The sequence below is a fragment of the Argentina anserina genome, chromosome 2 (assembly GCF_933775445.1).
Source record: "Argentina anserina chromosome 2, drPotAnse1.1, whole genome shotgun sequence".
NCBI lineage: Eukaryota > Viridiplantae > Streptophyta > Magnoliopsida > Rosales > Rosaceae > Argentina > Argentina anserina.
The window spans coordinates 2,767,374-2,784,738 of NC_065873.1; the positions used below are offsets into that span (position 1 = coordinate 2,767,374).

The window sequence follows — 17,365 nt, forward strand, 5'->3', positions numbered from 1 at the left end:
ACCTACTGCACACTTTGTAATTTCTTGAACTTAGCATGTTGGCCTCTTTGTGGTATTAAAAAGATTGAGTGGGGTTAAGATGGCATAAGTGATGATGTTACTGTTCTTATTCTTAATAGGAATATCTAGGGTAGTATGAACCACAGTATTTGAATATTTTTCAGGCAAAGCAGCAGTATTTCTGAACTTTGCATTATAGCTTCTCTTATCCAGGTTTCCTATATGTTCTGAAGTTCTTCTTCATATGTATGAAGAGTAAGTTCTAGGTGATCTGATTACAGTCTTACTCATATATTAGTCTCCATATCTTAAGTTATTTACCTAACAGATATTAGTCTGCATATCATAAGTTGTTTACCCAACAGATAAATGAAGTACTAGCAATTCATTCTGTGTTGAGTATTTTGAAATATGAATTGCATTAAAGGTTAAACCAATGCATCATAGACTGAAATTTTGAGTGGGAGGAGTAAATAGCAAGATTCAGAAACCTAATGGAAATGATTAGTGTCAACTGAGAAGTGAGTGGAGCTAACAGTAGACACTCGTTCCTATTTAATTGTTTGTGGGGAGGTCCCATTAGGGTCCCAAAGCATTGGCAATAATGGTTGGAAAGAGTAAGCAATTAGCAAACCAGATAGGGTGGTATCTTTGCTTACGAATTTTCAGTGTGTTTTCTTTTGGACAATAGTATCTATATGGGTGTCTTCCTGTTGGGGCTTCTTAATGTTATTTGGAACTAAGTAGTGGGTGATGTGAATATGAACTGTATGAGAAGTGCATTAGGAACCACTTGCACACTTGTACTTACGTTTTGGACCTTTTATATAATACCGAGGAATGGACAAGAGAAGCTGGGCTCCTTTAAAGACTATCAAAGATTCTTCAAGGAACCAATGATTTTGATTTTTGAGCTTTTCTGAAAGTGTGTAATGTTTGGTGGGTGATTGATTGCATGCATCTAGTTTTACCTTGAGATTTTGTTGATGCTAGAGCATTTGATTCTAAATTTTCTTTTGGCATAACATTTGATTCGAAATTAACCCAGTTATAGCACTATACTGTTGTGCATTGCTTAGTACTTGTATTTTTATATGTGCAATGTGCTATTTACAAGTTGAGAAAATGTCCATGGAACTTATTGTGATGTTGAGTAGTGGTCGATGTTTCGGTGAAAAGGAGAGTTTTGATTCTTACACCTCTTTTACTTTGAGTATGATATACTAAATCGTAGCCTGACATTCATGTCGAAAGTGAACAATTGTTATGATTTTAAGATTTTTCCTCGCCAAATAGGTCAAGAGTCTCAGTAGGTCTATTATTTTGAAAAGCAATGGAAATAATGGGAAGGATGTGAAAAAGTTTGGGAAAGCAACGCAGGTGTTTCTATCTGCAACTCAAATAGAACTTCGTGTATTTGCCTTATTATCTTACTAATCTTGTACCTTTTGGCATGGTGAAAGCCAACTTTGAGTGAGAATTAATTAGGGTCTGCCTGGTAAAGTCTCCTTGCATTTCGGTAAGTTTTGCCGAGTTTCACAGGACTCCCAAACTAAGACCACTGCTGAGAACTTAATAAACTGCTTCTACGTAAGCACCTTGAACCCTTTCAATTTATGACCTGAAATTCCAATCCAACTTGTGTTAGTTTATCCAACTCACTTATTGATGAACAAAGTTGGATGGCTTTTCCTAGTAGTGGAATTCCAATTCTACTATTCGTCAAAGTTGAGAAAGGGCTAGTGGAACAAGCATCATGCTAAGTCGTCAGGTGGGTTTGTCCATCTTTGGAACTCTCTCACTTTCTAAAGCCAGTATGCAAAAGCCACTTTATCAAATAAAGTGTCTCTCTATAAAGATTATACTTCGTGTTTGTGTTACTTATATTCTAGTGTTATCATTGTATGAATTGCAATATTCCTTTTCAATCTCTTGAAGAGACTTGATTCGATTTCATTCAAAGCTATGGTGCGACGTATGAACCAATAAGATGCATATCATGGTACGAATTGCAATATTCCTTTCCAATCTCTTGAAGAAACTTGATTCGATTTCATTCAAAGTTATGGTGCGACGTATGAACCAATAAGATCCACGTTAGACTTGATTGATTGTTGATCATGACAGTTGCACATACAAGTGAAACAATTGAAGAGATGTAATTTTTTTTTTGCTGAAAGATGAGTGAAAAGGAGCAAAAGCCCCTATCACTCTAATAGATTAAATAAAAATAAATATAAAAGGAAAAACAAGTGAGGGGGATTCAACTAAAACCTCTCATAGAAAACTAGCGAAATAACAAAATTATGAAAACTGAAAATGTGGGTGACCCATAAAGTCACTATTACAGTGAGAAAATAATTGAAGAGATGTAGAGTTATCTAACTAGTGAATTAGTGTATTATCTCTTTGATTCTGTTAGGGGTTTTACAGTAGCGATATATTCAGGGTCATCGTGATGTGAGTGTAAGATGACTAATAATTAAACCGTGATGAATTACATAACTTAGTCAAGGTTTATACAATTATATGTGAATTTATGATACCTCCCCAGTTCTCTAAGTTCTACATCAATTCGATCTAACAATTTTCTTGTGTCCAACATGCACCCTTCCAGGAGATATGCCATCTTTGAACTTTTGGTTGAGAAGCGTCCTTAGCTTGGAGCCAAGAACAAGGGGTGAGAGCTAAGGATCAAATCTAGTTTGTACCACCAACGTAACTGTCGGAACAACTGGAGGGCACAAGTGACTGACACAAAACTGGTGGAATTACTGGCCGAACTCGAACCCAGAGTTGGAGTAAAAATAGTTGATCTTCGCCGGGGACTTCTCTTTCGGCTAACACTCCAGAGTAGGATTTCAGATGGGATGTTGCAACTTCTTGTCATTAGACCCAAATGACATACAAGATCTGACTGAGTTGCATTCTCTTTTGTCACGCTTACATTGACACTGGAAATTTACTTTGTAATCAAAATTCTGCCATAATAAAGTTGATTTCCCACACCCAAAAAACCTTTATAACTTAACATGCAACAATCTGCCACTAGAGGTTCAAAAGCTGCTCAATTCTAACGGGTTTGACAGTTTCCCAGTAATAATGGAGGACCTGTTTCCTACTTCTATAATAAGAAGTGAAATAGAGAATGGAGGCAGTTAAAGAAAGGACAGAGCAAGGTAATGGCCAATCGAGAATCTTTTCAAGGAGGATTATCTTGTTTAGGAATAGTTGAGAACTAAAAAGATTTTTCCATTTTTTTATTGTATATTCAAATCTTGAGTAGATCAATTTTATAAATTTTTGTTCAAATTGAAAATCGCTAAGACATTCATAAATATGATTGACTCATTATGAACTTGAACGGTTCATGTTTGACAATTTTGGTCCATTCACTAATTTGATATAGTTTGACACCTTAACCATTATCAAATTGACTGAAAATTTGTACAAGTAATATACTTATATAGACCTAAAATCTAAACGGTTGACATGAAAAAAATATAATAAAAAAACATGTCTAATTAACAATTAAGTCTTTGGTAGTCTTTGGTCCTCATCTAGTCCTTAACAAAATGAGCACATATCCAACTAATTTGACACTTGATGACTATAGGTAACTTGAAGAATGTTTCACCAAACAAATTCTGAACTCAATTGCAATTGCATTCTATAGTATTTTGTTTGGTTGACGTTGAAAATTTACTTTTGTGTAATCAACGTTTTGCCCATATAAAGTTGATTTCCTACACTGACATTTGACCGGTGTCCATCAATATGCTAACAAAAAAACAGGAGAGAATGCTAATACGAAGTTCAAAAGCTGTCCCAATTATTCAGAAGGGTTCGACAGTTTTCCGGTTAAAATCAAGATCATGTTTTCTATTTCGAAACATAGAGAATGAAGGCAGTTAGAAAAAAAATATTACAAGGTAACGGAATCCTCCCATCTAAATTGAACAATCACACTACTAAAAGTCTAAAATGGTACATAGCAAACTAAACTGACAATCGAACAAATAACATTTACTTGATGACTGAGAGTTTTGTAAAATATGCACAGAAAAGACATACTATCGTTGAGGTTAACATGGGTGGGAGTGACTCAAGTCTCCATCTATCACTTATGCGAGCAGCAAGAACTCCACTTTAAGTTTCTATGCGTCGGCAATCAAACAAGAGAAAGGCCATTTTTCAAGAACTAGCTTCTTTCTTTGTTCCCTTAAAAAAAGGACAATAAACTGGGCCAAGCTAGCACAGATACTTACAGCACTATAATTGACACTACTATGTGCTCTTGTTCTTGAGCATCCCATGTGCAGCACTAACCATGAATTTTCTTGATTTCCAATCAAAATTATGAGTCAATCATTCAGTTGAGAAGGCAAGATCGCTAAAAATGTCATAAAATTCAAATTCAAAAACAGATTAAATCAGTGTCCATAGTATATTTTTCCATGACTATTTTATCTGAACTTCTTTGAGTAACTAAGGGAAATATGTGAGAGGAAGTGGGCTTCTAGCCAAGAGAAAGCACTTAAAACCAAGCCTGAATTCATAAAATTTGTCAGAGCCAATCGGTAAAAACAAATGCCACAAAGTATATCAGAAGTCACATGCTATTACTAGGTCGAAAAACTAATATTGGTTTACAGTAGACGACAGAATGTTGAAACAACTAACATGACACAAAAGTCATGGCACAGAAATTGGATCAATCTCCAAGTTTCTTATATGAATAATTATAAAATATCGAGTCTACCTAAACTTTCAAATTCCACAGAGCCCTCGCTACTGAACAGAGCGAGTATCCGATCCCTATGATCACCCCAACATCTAGTTGCCTATGCTATGTTGATCCAAAAAGCCTTTCAAGTCCCTGCAACAGCAATAAAGGTTTGCAACTTTGTTAGAACTAGAATAAGCAGTAACATAATAAAACATACTGCATGTAATCCAAACAACTTAAGGATCCTCATTCGCTAAATTCATACATACTAACTAAAAACTAATTACAATTTACAGCCCACTATGGATCCAAGTTCCAGCATGTTAAGCATATAAATGCAGTTGAGCAAAGTATATCTTAAGAAAGTATATACAAAGTATAAGATTAAAACGGTGACTGCATTGTTTTGTTCCAACATCTTCTCCAATGATTTACTTTGGGACAAGGAAATCAGAGGGCTGAATCTCTTGTAAAAACCAAATGTGGAAACTTGACAACCGAGGTTAGAGAATGCATTAACTGAAATATTAGACCGTCAGGACATAAAAAGTATGGCCGTTCTATAGCTTCAATTTTTTTTTTCATATCTTTGAGAAACAATGCTACTCTAAGAAACCAATACACATTGTGAGGAAATCATTCAAATGAAAATACATCACAGATCTTGTTTTCTCTATTTTAAGAAAATAAAATAAGAAAACACAACAGAAGAAAACGCATTGATCCAACAAATGGGAGTCAATCCTTACCTTCATAAACAAAAACAACACATAAGAAAATAGTGTAGAATGTGTCTTATTTAATATGGCAACGATTTTGTGCAAGAACAATCAGCTACGCAGAGCAAATACTTGTTGCAATTGAAGTTTAAAAACTCATTTCCTAACCACACTTCTCTGACCAAGAACCATATGTTTACTCGAAATTAAAATTGAAAAGTTCATAATTCATATCCAAGAAGTCCAAGAAAGGAATGAAACACAACCTACAAAGATGCATCATTCTTCTGCCTTTTGGTTGATTGTAAGTCCAAGCGCATCACCCATCTTTTCCATTCCTTCCTATCAATCCCAATCCCAATTTCTTAATAACTATGCAACCTTAACATACTTTAAATATACCTAGTTCATAGACAACTTAAATGAAACATTGTTGTAGGAGGACACAATTTGTTACTACTCTAAATCTTTCTAGGGCATCAACCCATGGATAGAAAGGAAATATAGGATTTTTTTTTTCAATTTTCGTCATGTGTCCTAAAAACAGCAAGACTCACAAATAGACTACTAGCGATCCTGACAAGTGCGGCAGAAGGTACCGTGGGACAACTCGCAATAAGCACGCATATTGACAGTCATGTGAGATGTGAAGCATGTTGCAGCTCGCATAGGCAGCAGAGACTCTGCGCATCCCAGTTCCGCAAAGTTCCTATAAGAAGCAAAGACCATCTATTATCTTACTAATCAGTATGAAAGGTCGACAAATAATTATTCTTTCCCTGCTTCGGTGCATCAAATTTACACAACCATAATATATCAAATATGTCAAAAGTAAAACCCATAAATTTGCCAAATTGATGACCTCGAAATAACCATTAACCCAATAGGACAAGATTCTGTGTTCACTCTTGTCTTCAATTGCTTATATATTTGAAACGATGGAATCCAACATGTTCAAAAGGACCCAATATTACCAACAAAACCAAATACCGTAAAGCAACCGATAGAATTATAAGTAAAATAATCATAATCCAACACTTAACATTAGATAAACAACAACTCATTGCAATCAACACCACCTTTCATCCACTCCAATCAGTCGGAAAAAGTAAAGCTTGAATTTTTTATCTAAAATGGGGAACCCAAAATCATCAAACAAAAACCCAATTCAACTACAACTACTACAGTAGTACACTAGTAATCCCAATCAAACGAAATCACCCAATCATAGAAATCGAAAATTTAAGATCGAAATGGTGACCTGGGAGAGGTGAAGGAGAAGCGCCGAGTGGGGGGCCGGACGCGGCGGAGATTTGGGGCGGAGCGGTGGAGCGAAACCCTAGCGGTGGAGGCCAAAGACCGAGAGAGCGAAGCAGCAGAGCGCAAAGCCATGTTTGTTGTTCTGAGTGTGTCTCTATTTGTGGCTGAAGCCAAGGGCTTTGTGAGGGTTTTGAAGTGTGTGTGTTTGGTTATGGTGTGGCGCAGGTCTATGATACTGATGTGGGGTAGCAGTTTCTGAGACGTGTGATTACTTTAAGGATTCGTTGTCCGCCGTCGGATTAGAGATGTGTTTCTTTTTAGCTATTTGATGAGGACAATGAGTCGAGTGTTTTCCAAGTTTACGAATTCATTTCAAAATTACCAGTTTGATTTTTCAGTAGAGACTGTTGGAATATGGTATGTTAATGAATAATGATTTTGATTTTTTGCTAGGGTTTTCTTTTGTGTCAAATGTGATATGTTACAACATAGAGTTTGCTGCGGATTGTACCTCTATACGGAATCCAATTTTACAGGTTTTGCTTTAGAGTACATGAGAATAGTTACAAATCGAATTGAGGCTTTGAGCTGTGACACAAACAGTTTTAACTCCTTTTGAGAAACATGAAATGTTTACGTTCTTCTCACTAAGCTCTTCTGAAAATTGTTTCTAATATAGGGTAAATTCCATCTTTGATACATGATGTTTAGCTACTTTGACAATTTGGTACATGATGTATGAAAACGGACAATTTGGTACCTAAAGTTCTCAAATTTAGGTCATTTTGGTACTTATGTCAATTCTAACAATATTTTCAGGGTTATTTCCGTCATCATATCTCTACTTTACTTCATTTTTTCATAATACCTCCAAATTGCCTCTAAATTATCACTAAAATTTGATAACTCATCCACTTAGTATCTGTGATGATTTACGTATATAATTTTTCATAATTGTAGTTATCAATCTAAATTAATTTTAATTATAAGTAATTAAAAAAATATTTTAATAAAAAATTACAATTGCATAAAGGCAATTTATTTCCTTTGCAGAAAATAATTAGGATACAATAAGTATATTAAGAAAAAAAATTATTTTCGATATATGCGAAGTAGATGCTAAGTGGAGTAGACATATCAATTTAATTATCTCCAAAGTGAGGTAATTATATAAAGAAATGAAGAAAAATGTGAATTTAATGAGTTTAGGGATAGAATGACGAAAATAACTCTAAAAATATGATCAAAATTGATAAATGTACCAAAATGACTTACAAATGTCCGTTTTCATACATCAAGTACCAAATTGTCCAAATAGTCATACTTTAAATACCATAAGAGAAATTAACCCTTCTAATATAGTTCAAGTGACCACATCATATACGATGACATTGACAATCAATATAAGTAACACAAAAGACTTGGATTATTATCTCACTTGATGAAAATACCACTACAGCTTCAATCTTTACTACGAAGTGACCAAAAACGGAGCTTTATTTTAAGGTTTTACTGGAATTAAATAGATCAATGACATGAATTTAGCCTCAAACCTGGAATGTATGATGTTTTCTTCAGAGACTTACTGTCCTCACACATTTTAACAGCCTGTTAAACGTATAAATCTTGCCGGACGATATGTTTGCCGTGACTGTACTTCCTCTATAATGCAGCATTTTAATAGTGTTGTCCTTGGACCAAATGCCAACTTCGTGAAGATCTCCCTCACTCCAGCAGATGTTGACTGTCACCCCGCCGCGTGCTTTCAAGCCTTTGACACAGCCATTCGCCCATTTATCCCGTGGAAGAGCGGGAAGTAGATACAAGTCCTTGACTGTGCTTTGGACAAGCATTTCGGCAACTGCTGCTGAAAAACTGGCACCAAAAGAGAAACATGTAAGGTTGAAGAAAATTCATTGACTGACAAATTAAGTTTGCAACGATGGCATCGACAGAATGTGCCCATAATAAATACAAACAAGTTGAGCTGAAATGGTCGTAAACAAAAAAGAATGGAAGCAATGTGGCTTACCCAAAGTTGGCATCAATTTGGAAAGGCGGATGTGCAGTGAACAAGTTACTGTATAGTCCTCCTTCAAAATCAGCTTCATGCTCTGGATCCACCAAGTCAATCAAATGCTTGACCATACGATAGGCATGTTCACTGTTGTGAAGACGCGCCCACAATGCAGTCTTCCATGTGGTTGACCATCCTGGACCTTCCTCTCCTGTGTTGGAGTACATGAATACAAAGGGCAATAAGCAATGTATATTTGTATATAATCATATAATAGGAAATCTCTTCCTGGTGATTGCAAGACCAAAATGATACATTAAGTTGTAACATACAGACCTCTTTTGTAAAGGGTATAATCCACTGCTTTACAAAGGTCCGGATTTTTTTCGAGAGTAATTGTGTGGCCTGGAAAAAGGCCAAATAAGTGAGAAACATGTCGATGGTGGGCTTCTGGATCCTCAAAATCTTGTGCCTGTATCATAACAGAGATAATTGTATGTTAACAATTAATGTGACAAGAACTTATACAAACTTTATGAAACATCACAGAAGACCTGGAAACAGATTCCTATAGAATGAAATTTTAAGACTACTGGCTCACCCATTCCATAATAGAACCATCTCTAGCAAGTTTTGTGGGTGGAAGTCTAGATTGAGCACTGCGAACTTTTTCAACAAAAGTATCTTGAGTTTTTCCTAAAACCTGTTTTCAAAAGGAAATATAGTTAGACGAAAATATACATACGTACTCTGGCTAGAGCATGATTTCATAGGCAAACATTAGAGTTCAACCTCCGCAGCAGAGAGTACTGCAGAAAAGACTTCTTTTATGATTGAGATGTCCATTGTTGATGAGTAGGACACACTGGCCTGCTTACCATCAGGTGCAACAAACATGTGCTCTGGAGAAGTTGATGGGTTTGTTTCAAGATATCCGCCACGTCCTTCAATCAACCAGTCCAGCAGAAATGATGCACATCCTTCCAACAAAGGATATGCCTTATTTTTCAGGAACTCCTAATGACAGAAAAACAGCCTCCATTACTCTACTAGAACACTTGATTCAAATTAATTATATACAACTAGGAAGAGATACATGTACTAGTTTCTTAATATAAATGGACATACAATTAACATCCACCGGCCAGTGGTAATTAAACTAGACTGCAGTTGAACTGTTGGCACCTTAACATAACCTCTCTATATCTTTCTAAGAAAGATAAAATAGACAATGTCTTGAGAGTATAGAAGCTCACTTTATCCATTGTGTAAGTATAATGTTCCCATAGATGAGTGCATATCCATGCTCCTCCCATTGGCCATAAAGCCCATACAGCTTGGCCTCGATCTGGTGAGGTTTTTGCCCATATGTCAGTCACTTGATGCACAACCCAACCACTAGCTTCATAATTGACCTGATATATTCAATCTGAAGTGAATAAGAAAGTAGTACAGTGAACCAGAAAACCACTTTCAAGTAACTGCATATATAATTGATCACAACTGATTTCATACTTCATTCCATAAAAGGACTAGAGCTAAACAGCAGCACTAGGAGATACAGGGGTTGTTTAAAGGATTTGCAATTGGCCATCCCATAGGCACTGGAACATGCAGTCGCGGGATTAACTAGAGGTTTTCTCATGTAATATTTTAAACTGTGATGCCTCTCACAATTTCTCCGAATGCTTTCAGCATATATGTTTTATTATATTGATCTTACTAAAGAAGAGTCACATCTTAATGTACACCAGTAACAAGAGCCGATTACTTTCATACCATAATATTAGGACACAAAAAGTGAAGGAAAGGTTTGATAATAAACTAGAAAGGCAGGATTCTCACCTTTGCAGTTTTACTTCCGTTTATAGATAATAACGATGTACAATCAAATAAGGGTTCCTGGCATTCTTGCAGATTGCAAGGAAGGGAAGGCCAATAGTTCATCTGAAGATTAATGTTTGTATGAGGAGCACCACTGAAATAGTAAAAGTTAAGTAAGTATGAACTCATATTATTGCGAAAAATGTATTGATATATAAATAGCACCAAATAAATTTAGCTATGGAAAATGTCGATGTACTAACTCTATGATGGTTCACTTGCCATGTTGTTACACTCACCTATTTTTTTTCCTCTAGAAAGTTTTTAACATCTAAAACAGATTCTTAACCTAGGAGACACATACACACACAAAGAAACAATCATATGTATATATATGTGTGTGTGTAGAGAGATAGAGAGAGAGAGAGAGAGAGAGAGACGCTTACTCCCATGCAGGTTCAATTTTGTAGTTCCATATACCCTGTAGGTTTGCAGGCTGAGTTCCTGGGCGCGAACAGGAAATAAGAAGATATCGACCATACTGGAACAAGAGTTCCACAAAGGAAGGATCTTCATCAGTTTTAAAAGATTTCACCCTGTCAGCAGTAGAAACCAAGGCATTGTCACTTCCCCTAGTATTCAAACTGGTAATAGGGTTGCTCTTCTTCATTTCCAATTTGTTATCTCTTAATATGCTCTTGGAGACTTTAGACAGCTGCAATGAGACACGATGAAAGAGATTCTGATAGTCATCCAAATGACGAGCATAGAGATCAGAATATGACATTCTTTTTATCGAAGTCAATGCAGTGAGAACCTCTGAAGTCGGATTTTTCTTAGAATCAGAAGGCTCAGTAAATGGATCTTTAAATGAAGATGAGGCCACCAGAAGCAAAACAGCCCAATCTGCATTTTCAACTCTAAATTTCTTGCCATCTAAAGCATGTATCACACCTTTGTCACCACTAATCTGCAAATCAAGAACTGCGCTAAATTGAATCCCCTTAGGATTCTCATTAAACTTTGGTGGGATTCTTTTACCAGGACAACTTCCTTCGAGTATTATTTGATTTTGACCATTTACATGTGAACCATGATGCAACTTGCTGTCTAAATAAACTGTAAATGATAGGGACCCTGATTTGCTCGTGGAAATTTTTGTCACAATCACTTGATCAGGGTTTGAAGCAAAATGCTCCCTAGTATATTCTACCTCTCCCACAGAGTATTTTATCCTTGCGGTCGCAGTATCTAGGTCTAGCTCTCTGCTGTAAGTTTCTTCCGCATACTTGAGATGTGAATCATCAAATTCTAGGTTAATGTCACCTAGTAGTTGGTATACCTTCATAAAAAGTATAAAACAGTTTATTATTGCAGAACAACCAAAGTCTCCTCATATGTTACGCGGAATCCATCAAATATGAACTTTAAATTAGCATTGGCAGCAATAAGCTTCCACTATTTTAACATGATTGGAATCTTGGTGACCATAAGCTTTGAATTACAAGATTCCAATTAGATTTACCATACAAAACATAATGGCACCAAAAAGATGGCATATTGTCTACTCTATTATGTCACTCATTAGAGTAGCATTCTACTATCACCCAACAATCAGCAAAATTAGTATCTGTACTAAATTCCTAGCAAAATATTAGCATATGTGTTTATCTTCTAGTCAATATTTAGTTATTTCAATTGAGTAGCAAAATGACGAAAGGAAACATAATTAAAGCGCATGAAGTTACATACATCAGAAGGATCTCCACATAACTTGACCGCTGCTTCAGTAGCTTCAGCATATTTACCATCATCAACGAGTTTCCTAACCTCTGCTAGCGCTGGTGGAGCATTTGGGTTGGTGTAGTTGCCCGGAGTTCCAGTCCAAAGTGTGTCCTCTACACCAATTGAAACTATATGCGATGAGTTTCACTAAAATTTATGGCGTATTGCTCTGTGCAAGAAACCTACACTATTAGACAAAGTTGTAATCACAGTAGGAAACCGCAATCCAGATCTCAGGAATGAATGCAGAATACATGTACAATTACAAAAAGTTGTCACACTCTCAAGCAGGTTAGGCTCCATTCTACGGTTTCTCTACAAAAAGACAGTTAACAAAGCAAGCATTCAACCAACAGAGACCATTTGATTGAAATGCGCGGAACATAAGCCTTGCATTCACATTCTATTCAGATACAAGCATTTCAAAAACTCTGAATCCCGAGTCAGGGGTCCCTCTACAATCCATATGATCACTCACAAAACTCAGAAAGTGAAGCATTTCAAGCAAACATAGACCAAAACACATAAAACCCAATTGAAGATCTCTTAATGTGAAGACAATGCAAGTAAAGCTTTGAACTTTACCATTGAGCTGAAGAGTTTCTGAAGCCACACCACCCCAGACCATAGCTCCAAGCCTTCCATTCCCAATTGGAATTGCATCAGTCCAGAACTTTGCAGGCCCACTAAATGTAACCTTCAAAGGCTTAGAGCTCTCATCCTCCTCCTCCACTATACTTGGTGTCCATAGGTCCTTATCTGCAACTGGCCGCACCAGAACCCAGTCACCTTCTTCCATTGCACTATAAACTGAAAAGGGTCCAACAGAATCAAGAAGGTGAACCCCAAAAGCTTAGAAAGGTTGCAACTTTCAGTGACACAAGTGAGTTTTGAAGTTGGGTGAAGTAGTGATGGAGTGTGAATGACAGTGAGACAGAGAGAGTAAAGCCTGTGGGGTTTTGGCGAGGTGGGTTTTGTCTGGTGAAGCAGAGTAAAAAGGGTCCCATGTAGACAAAGTCATATGAAGATGGTAGGTTCGAAAAGTTATCTTCTTTTTTAAATTTCTTTTTGGTTATTCTGTACTGCAAGGAACCAGAATCCACGAGAGAACCCAGTAAGATCTCTGAGTTGTTTTTCCTCTTTTGAAGCGATCAGAAGGCGGTGAATATGTTAATATTTATGTCAGATCAACCCACGACAATTTTGTCGAAATGTTTTTACCGTGGCTTTTCTGCTACTCTTACCTATGTTGGGATTTTGATCGAGGGTGGTTCAAAAACTCTGATTGATTGGGAAGCGTTCAATTCTTCGGGTGCATCTGCTGTACAGCTGTACAACATACAACAAGATCTAAAGGTGATATAGTAAGGAAAGAGTATAATGCACGTGGGGGTGGTATATGGTGTGTGATAGATGCAGTTGCTGTATGTTATACAGCAGCGCACTCTAGAATTTTCTCAATTCTTCTGAGGTTGCATGTACTTGTAAGTTGTCCATCATATTACTTCCTTGTTTTTCCTTCATCACATCGCGAGAATTTCGTTGCAAATGCACTTGTAAAAATTGTTCATGCTAGAACTGATGATGCCGGCTGGGACTCTGGGGTGATGATCTTCCTCTGCGAGCCTAACCTCGATCGTTCCTTTGATAATTTAAATTTAGGTTGTATCGGTTTTACTTTTCAAGTTTTCTTTCAAACATGTTATATGCAATCAAACTTGCCACCCAGCACTAAAGGACAGGGACGGTGGTGAGAAGTATTGTTGCCATTCCTAACTTCAATGAAGATGCATGGTAGATAGTAACACCATCGATTTGGGTCTACATTGTCCCAATGCCCTATCTATGAATGTGTTTATTCATTTAAGTGAATAAACCTAGTAGTTTCATTTGTCTATGAAAAATTGTGTAAAACATTTCCAAAAAGAAGAAATTTGAAAAAGTGGTGGGAGTTTTGTAATATCCTATTTGATGCATGGAAAACTCCATTTTTTAATAGAAAAATCATCGGATACATCTGTCATAATCGATGGTGTAATCTAATGAATGATGAATGCACGACATATACCTCTCATTATATGCATTGTTTTTTTCTTTTTCAATTGAGAATACAATAACGTACACCAATGTTAACTATGCATGACATCTATTATGAACTATATTAATGACTAAAGTGAAAGACGGAGCGAAATGTACTCTCATTTGAAAAGAATGTACGCCGCCCGAATACAATCATAAGGGACAGTTACATAACAAAAGCAAGAAAAAATTAGATTAAACTTAAGTAGCTAGATTGGCTTGAATTGAGATTTACTGTTTCTCATCATCTTCCCAGTTCTCCCACTCCCTCAAAAGTTCAATCATAATCACCCCTTTTACCACAAAGGATCCGTTTGAAACTAATGGTAGCCACGTGGATGCGTAAGAGTTGTGGACATATATGGCTTCTCCTACACATGACCTTCATGTATGTATGCATGCAAGCTGCTAGGGTTTCTTTCGTTTTGAATAACCACTCAGAAACCGCTAGCCAACAGCTAGCTCTGGTGAAACTTGCAAGACAGTGACATGAATGATAGATAATTGCAAGCTTGCTGATAGCAGAATCCTATGGAGAGAAGAAGAAAAAGAGCCTCCCTGAAGTTTGGATGAGATCATGTTCTCTTGTACGTATGTGATAGTTTCATTAATAAACTTACCATCACTAGAAGTGTTCGATTCGACAGGGTTCTTTCTTCGTAATGTCAATACCATACTCTGTCTCCCGCCCTCTCTTTAATGAAGCTTCATCAGCAACCAAAGATGTCACTACTATCACCTGCCTCCTGTTATTGACTCATCATCATCAACCTTTCTCCAACTTCATGCGCATATCCCAATCCAATTGATCAAGGAGAATTACTTGCATATTGGAGGTCTTCGTTCATCTCACTCATGAGGGCCTCCGAAATGTTAGATCTCGCAGGAAGACGTGAGTAGTGTAATTTTATATTTTGTTGGGTGAGGAATTCAAGTCTTGGTCCAAGTTGGAATCTGTGAGTTGAGTTGTTGATTCGTTGTTATCTAAGATATTCATATCAAGTTAGGGTGGCCTAGGCCGGAGTTAAAAGGGTTAAGCAGATGCTAGGCAGATTGTAGGCTGATGTTAAATGGCTAGGCGGAAGTCAGTCGGATTTTAGGCATGCAGAAGTTAAAAGGGCTAGGCGGATGCTACGCGAACCCTACGCGGGATCTAGGCAGGAATTAAACAGAAAGATGAGTTTATTTAACTGAATGAGTGGCTTGTAGAATCAATAGGTTTTAGCATGTGTGGAATCAGTGGCGGATCCTGGATGACAATTTAGGGGATGCTTGAAGTTTTAAACCGAATAATAAGAAAATCTTGATAATTTCAACGGTGCGAGAAAATTTTATTAATTGAAGTCAAAATGTATACACATAGTCAGGGAGAACGTAATGAGTCTAACCCCTCAAATGCATAAATGCATACAATAGAAAAAGTTAAACTAACTAAATTTAACTCTACATGTCGATAGTTCTTCAAACTATTTTATGACCTCTTTATTCCCTATAGATTCAACATACTCTTTCTCAATATGAAGAACCATACAATTGCCAAGAAACTTATATCTTATCTTATTTCTAGCCTCATTGGCCTTATTTTGATGCTTCCGTTTGGGTTCTGACATTATATGATCTTAATCAAATAGCCTATAATCAGTGAAAAACAAACCTAAATTAAATAACTACCAACACACTGACATACATAACCAAACAATTTAACAGAATGGTTCAACACAAAGTCACAGAACAATTCAAAATATCTAGAATTCTATATTTCTATTCTAGCAATTCATTATTCATATATCAAGTTTTTAGAAGAAGAAATCATAATGAATTAAGAGGTACTCCAAGCATATGTAACCGAGGGACTGAGAGAGAAACGCATAAACCCCAAATGGAAAAAATTCTCAATTCGATCATGACATACAGTGCTCGCTAGAGGAGTGGAAGCCGCACATAACTCGTTGATGGAGTGTAGAGCTCAATCCATAGGTTCCAAATGCGATCAATCACTATAATTTATGAATTAGGGGTGTAGTGTTTAGGGTTAGAGATTTAATTTGGGGAAGAAGAAGAAAAGGGAAGAAGACCAACAAAAGAAAAAAAAATTATGGTCCGTGTGAGATTAGAGAGGTGTGTGTGGGTGAGGGGATTAAGTGTGGGTGGGTGTAGGTGTAGTGTGGGTGGGGGGATTGGGTGTGGGAGAGAGTATGGAATGCTTAAGCAGCCCCACCTTTGTGAAAGGATCCGCCCCTGTGTGGAATGAGAAGTCTAAAGTACACAATTTAGTACTTGTCCCAAGAAATTACCGTTTGTTTTGGCTCTGAATTAGTTGTTGCATACTCTCTAAGATCGCTTTACACAGAGGATTTCGAACTAAACTCAGTGGTATAGTTCCAATTTTCTAAATTGAGCAGTTAATGCCTTAGGGTTGTTAGCGTGAATCACGGGAGTGATTTATGCTTATTAGATTATATATAGGGCCAATCCGTGTATGATTTTAACATAGAAATATAATTCAACTTGGCATTAGAGCCATTTTTTTCTTCTCTTTCGTCTTGCTCTATTTTTCTGGGTTTTTTCCTCCTTTTTTTCCAGCTGGTTGCCACCGCTGCCCTCCGAAGGTCCCAGACGTCGCCGTCACTTCTCCGCACTACCGCTGCCCTCCGAAGTCGCCGTAGCACTCCTCCGACAACACCACTGCCCTCCGACGTCGCTCCTCTGGCGTTGCTGCTACCTTCCTCTCCGATGTCGTCAGTCTCGACCTACGGCCCTCCGACGTTGTCGTCTCTCTCCGCCCATTTATTTAAGCTTTTTCGGCATTCTCCGCATCGCCCGACCCGACCCAGATTCAATCAACTCGACCCGGCCAGATCCGACCCGGCCCGACCCAGATTCAGCAGCCTTGCAGTCAGTGCAAGTTCACCAACAGTGCAAGTGCACTGAAGACAGTTTTTTTATCAGTTT

At 37.2% G+C, this 17,365-nt stretch overlaps 2 protein-coding genes across 5 annotated transcripts; both read right to left on the reverse strand.

Annotated features, from left to right (window-relative positions):
- Positions 1-4,603: 4,603 nt before the first annotated feature.
- Positions 4,604-6,856, reverse strand: LOC126783761 (uncharacterized). 4 transcript variants are annotated; one of them, XR_007670892.1, is made up of 4 exons: positions 6,710-6,856; positions 6,048-6,157; positions 5,715-5,790; positions 4,604-4,879 (listed from the first exon to the last, which is right to left on the reverse strand). XR_007670892.1 is itself a non-coding variant. In XM_050509289.1 (3 exons), the coding sequence occupies exons 1-3, from the start codon at positions 6,838-6,840 to the stop codon at positions 4,872-4,874; spliced, it is 249 nt and encodes an 82-aa protein (XP_050365246.1). In that variant the 5' UTR covers positions 6,841-6,856; the 3' UTR covers positions 4,604-4,871. The 4 variants fall into 4 exon arrangements, 2 of the variants coding, with proteins under 2 accessions (XP_050365246.1, XP_050365244.1); XR_007670891.1 differs by having other exon boundaries at positions 6,006-6,157; XM_050509289.1 differs by lacking the exon at positions 5,715-5,790.
- Positions 6,857-8,129: 1,273 nt separating this feature from the next.
- On the reverse strand, positions 8,130-13,276 carry LOC126783142 (alpha-L-fucosidase 2). Its single transcript, XM_050508551.1, has 10 exons — positions 12,920-13,276; positions 12,302-12,447; positions 10,996-11,891; positions 10,571-10,703; positions 9,982-10,140; positions 9,518-9,742; positions 9,327-9,428; positions 9,062-9,197; positions 8,741-8,936; positions 8,130-8,583 (listed from the first exon to the last, which is right to left on the reverse strand). The coding sequence occupies exons 1-10, from the start codon at positions 13,131-13,133 to the stop codon at positions 8,283-8,285; spliced, it is 2,508 nt and encodes an 835-aa protein (XP_050364508.1). The 5' UTR covers positions 13,134-13,276; the 3' UTR covers positions 8,130-8,282.
- Between the last annotated feature and the right edge of the window lie 4,089 nt (positions 13,277-17,365).

Coding starts and splice junctions, on each gene's coding strand:
- LOC126783761 (XM_050509287.1), bottom strand. CDS start 6,840: ATGGCTTTGCGCTCTGCTGCTTCGCTCTCTCGGTCTTTGGCCTCCACC. Junction 6,158..6,709: donor TTCTCCTTCACCTCTCCCAG/GTCACCATTTCG, acceptor TGCTTCTTATAG/GAACTTTGCGGAACTGGGAT.
- LOC126783142 (XM_050508551.1), bottom strand. CDS start 13,133: ATGGAAGAAGGTGACTGGGTTCTGGTGCGGCCAGTTGCAGATAAGGAC. Junction 10,704..10,995: donor AAAATTGAACCTGCATGGGA/GTAAGCGTCTCT, acceptor TTACTATTTCAG/TGGTGCTCCTCATACAAACA. Junction 8,584..8,740: donor CAAATTGATGCCAACTTTGG/GTAAGCCACATT, acceptor TTTTGGTGCCAG/TTTTTCAGCAGCAGTTGCCG.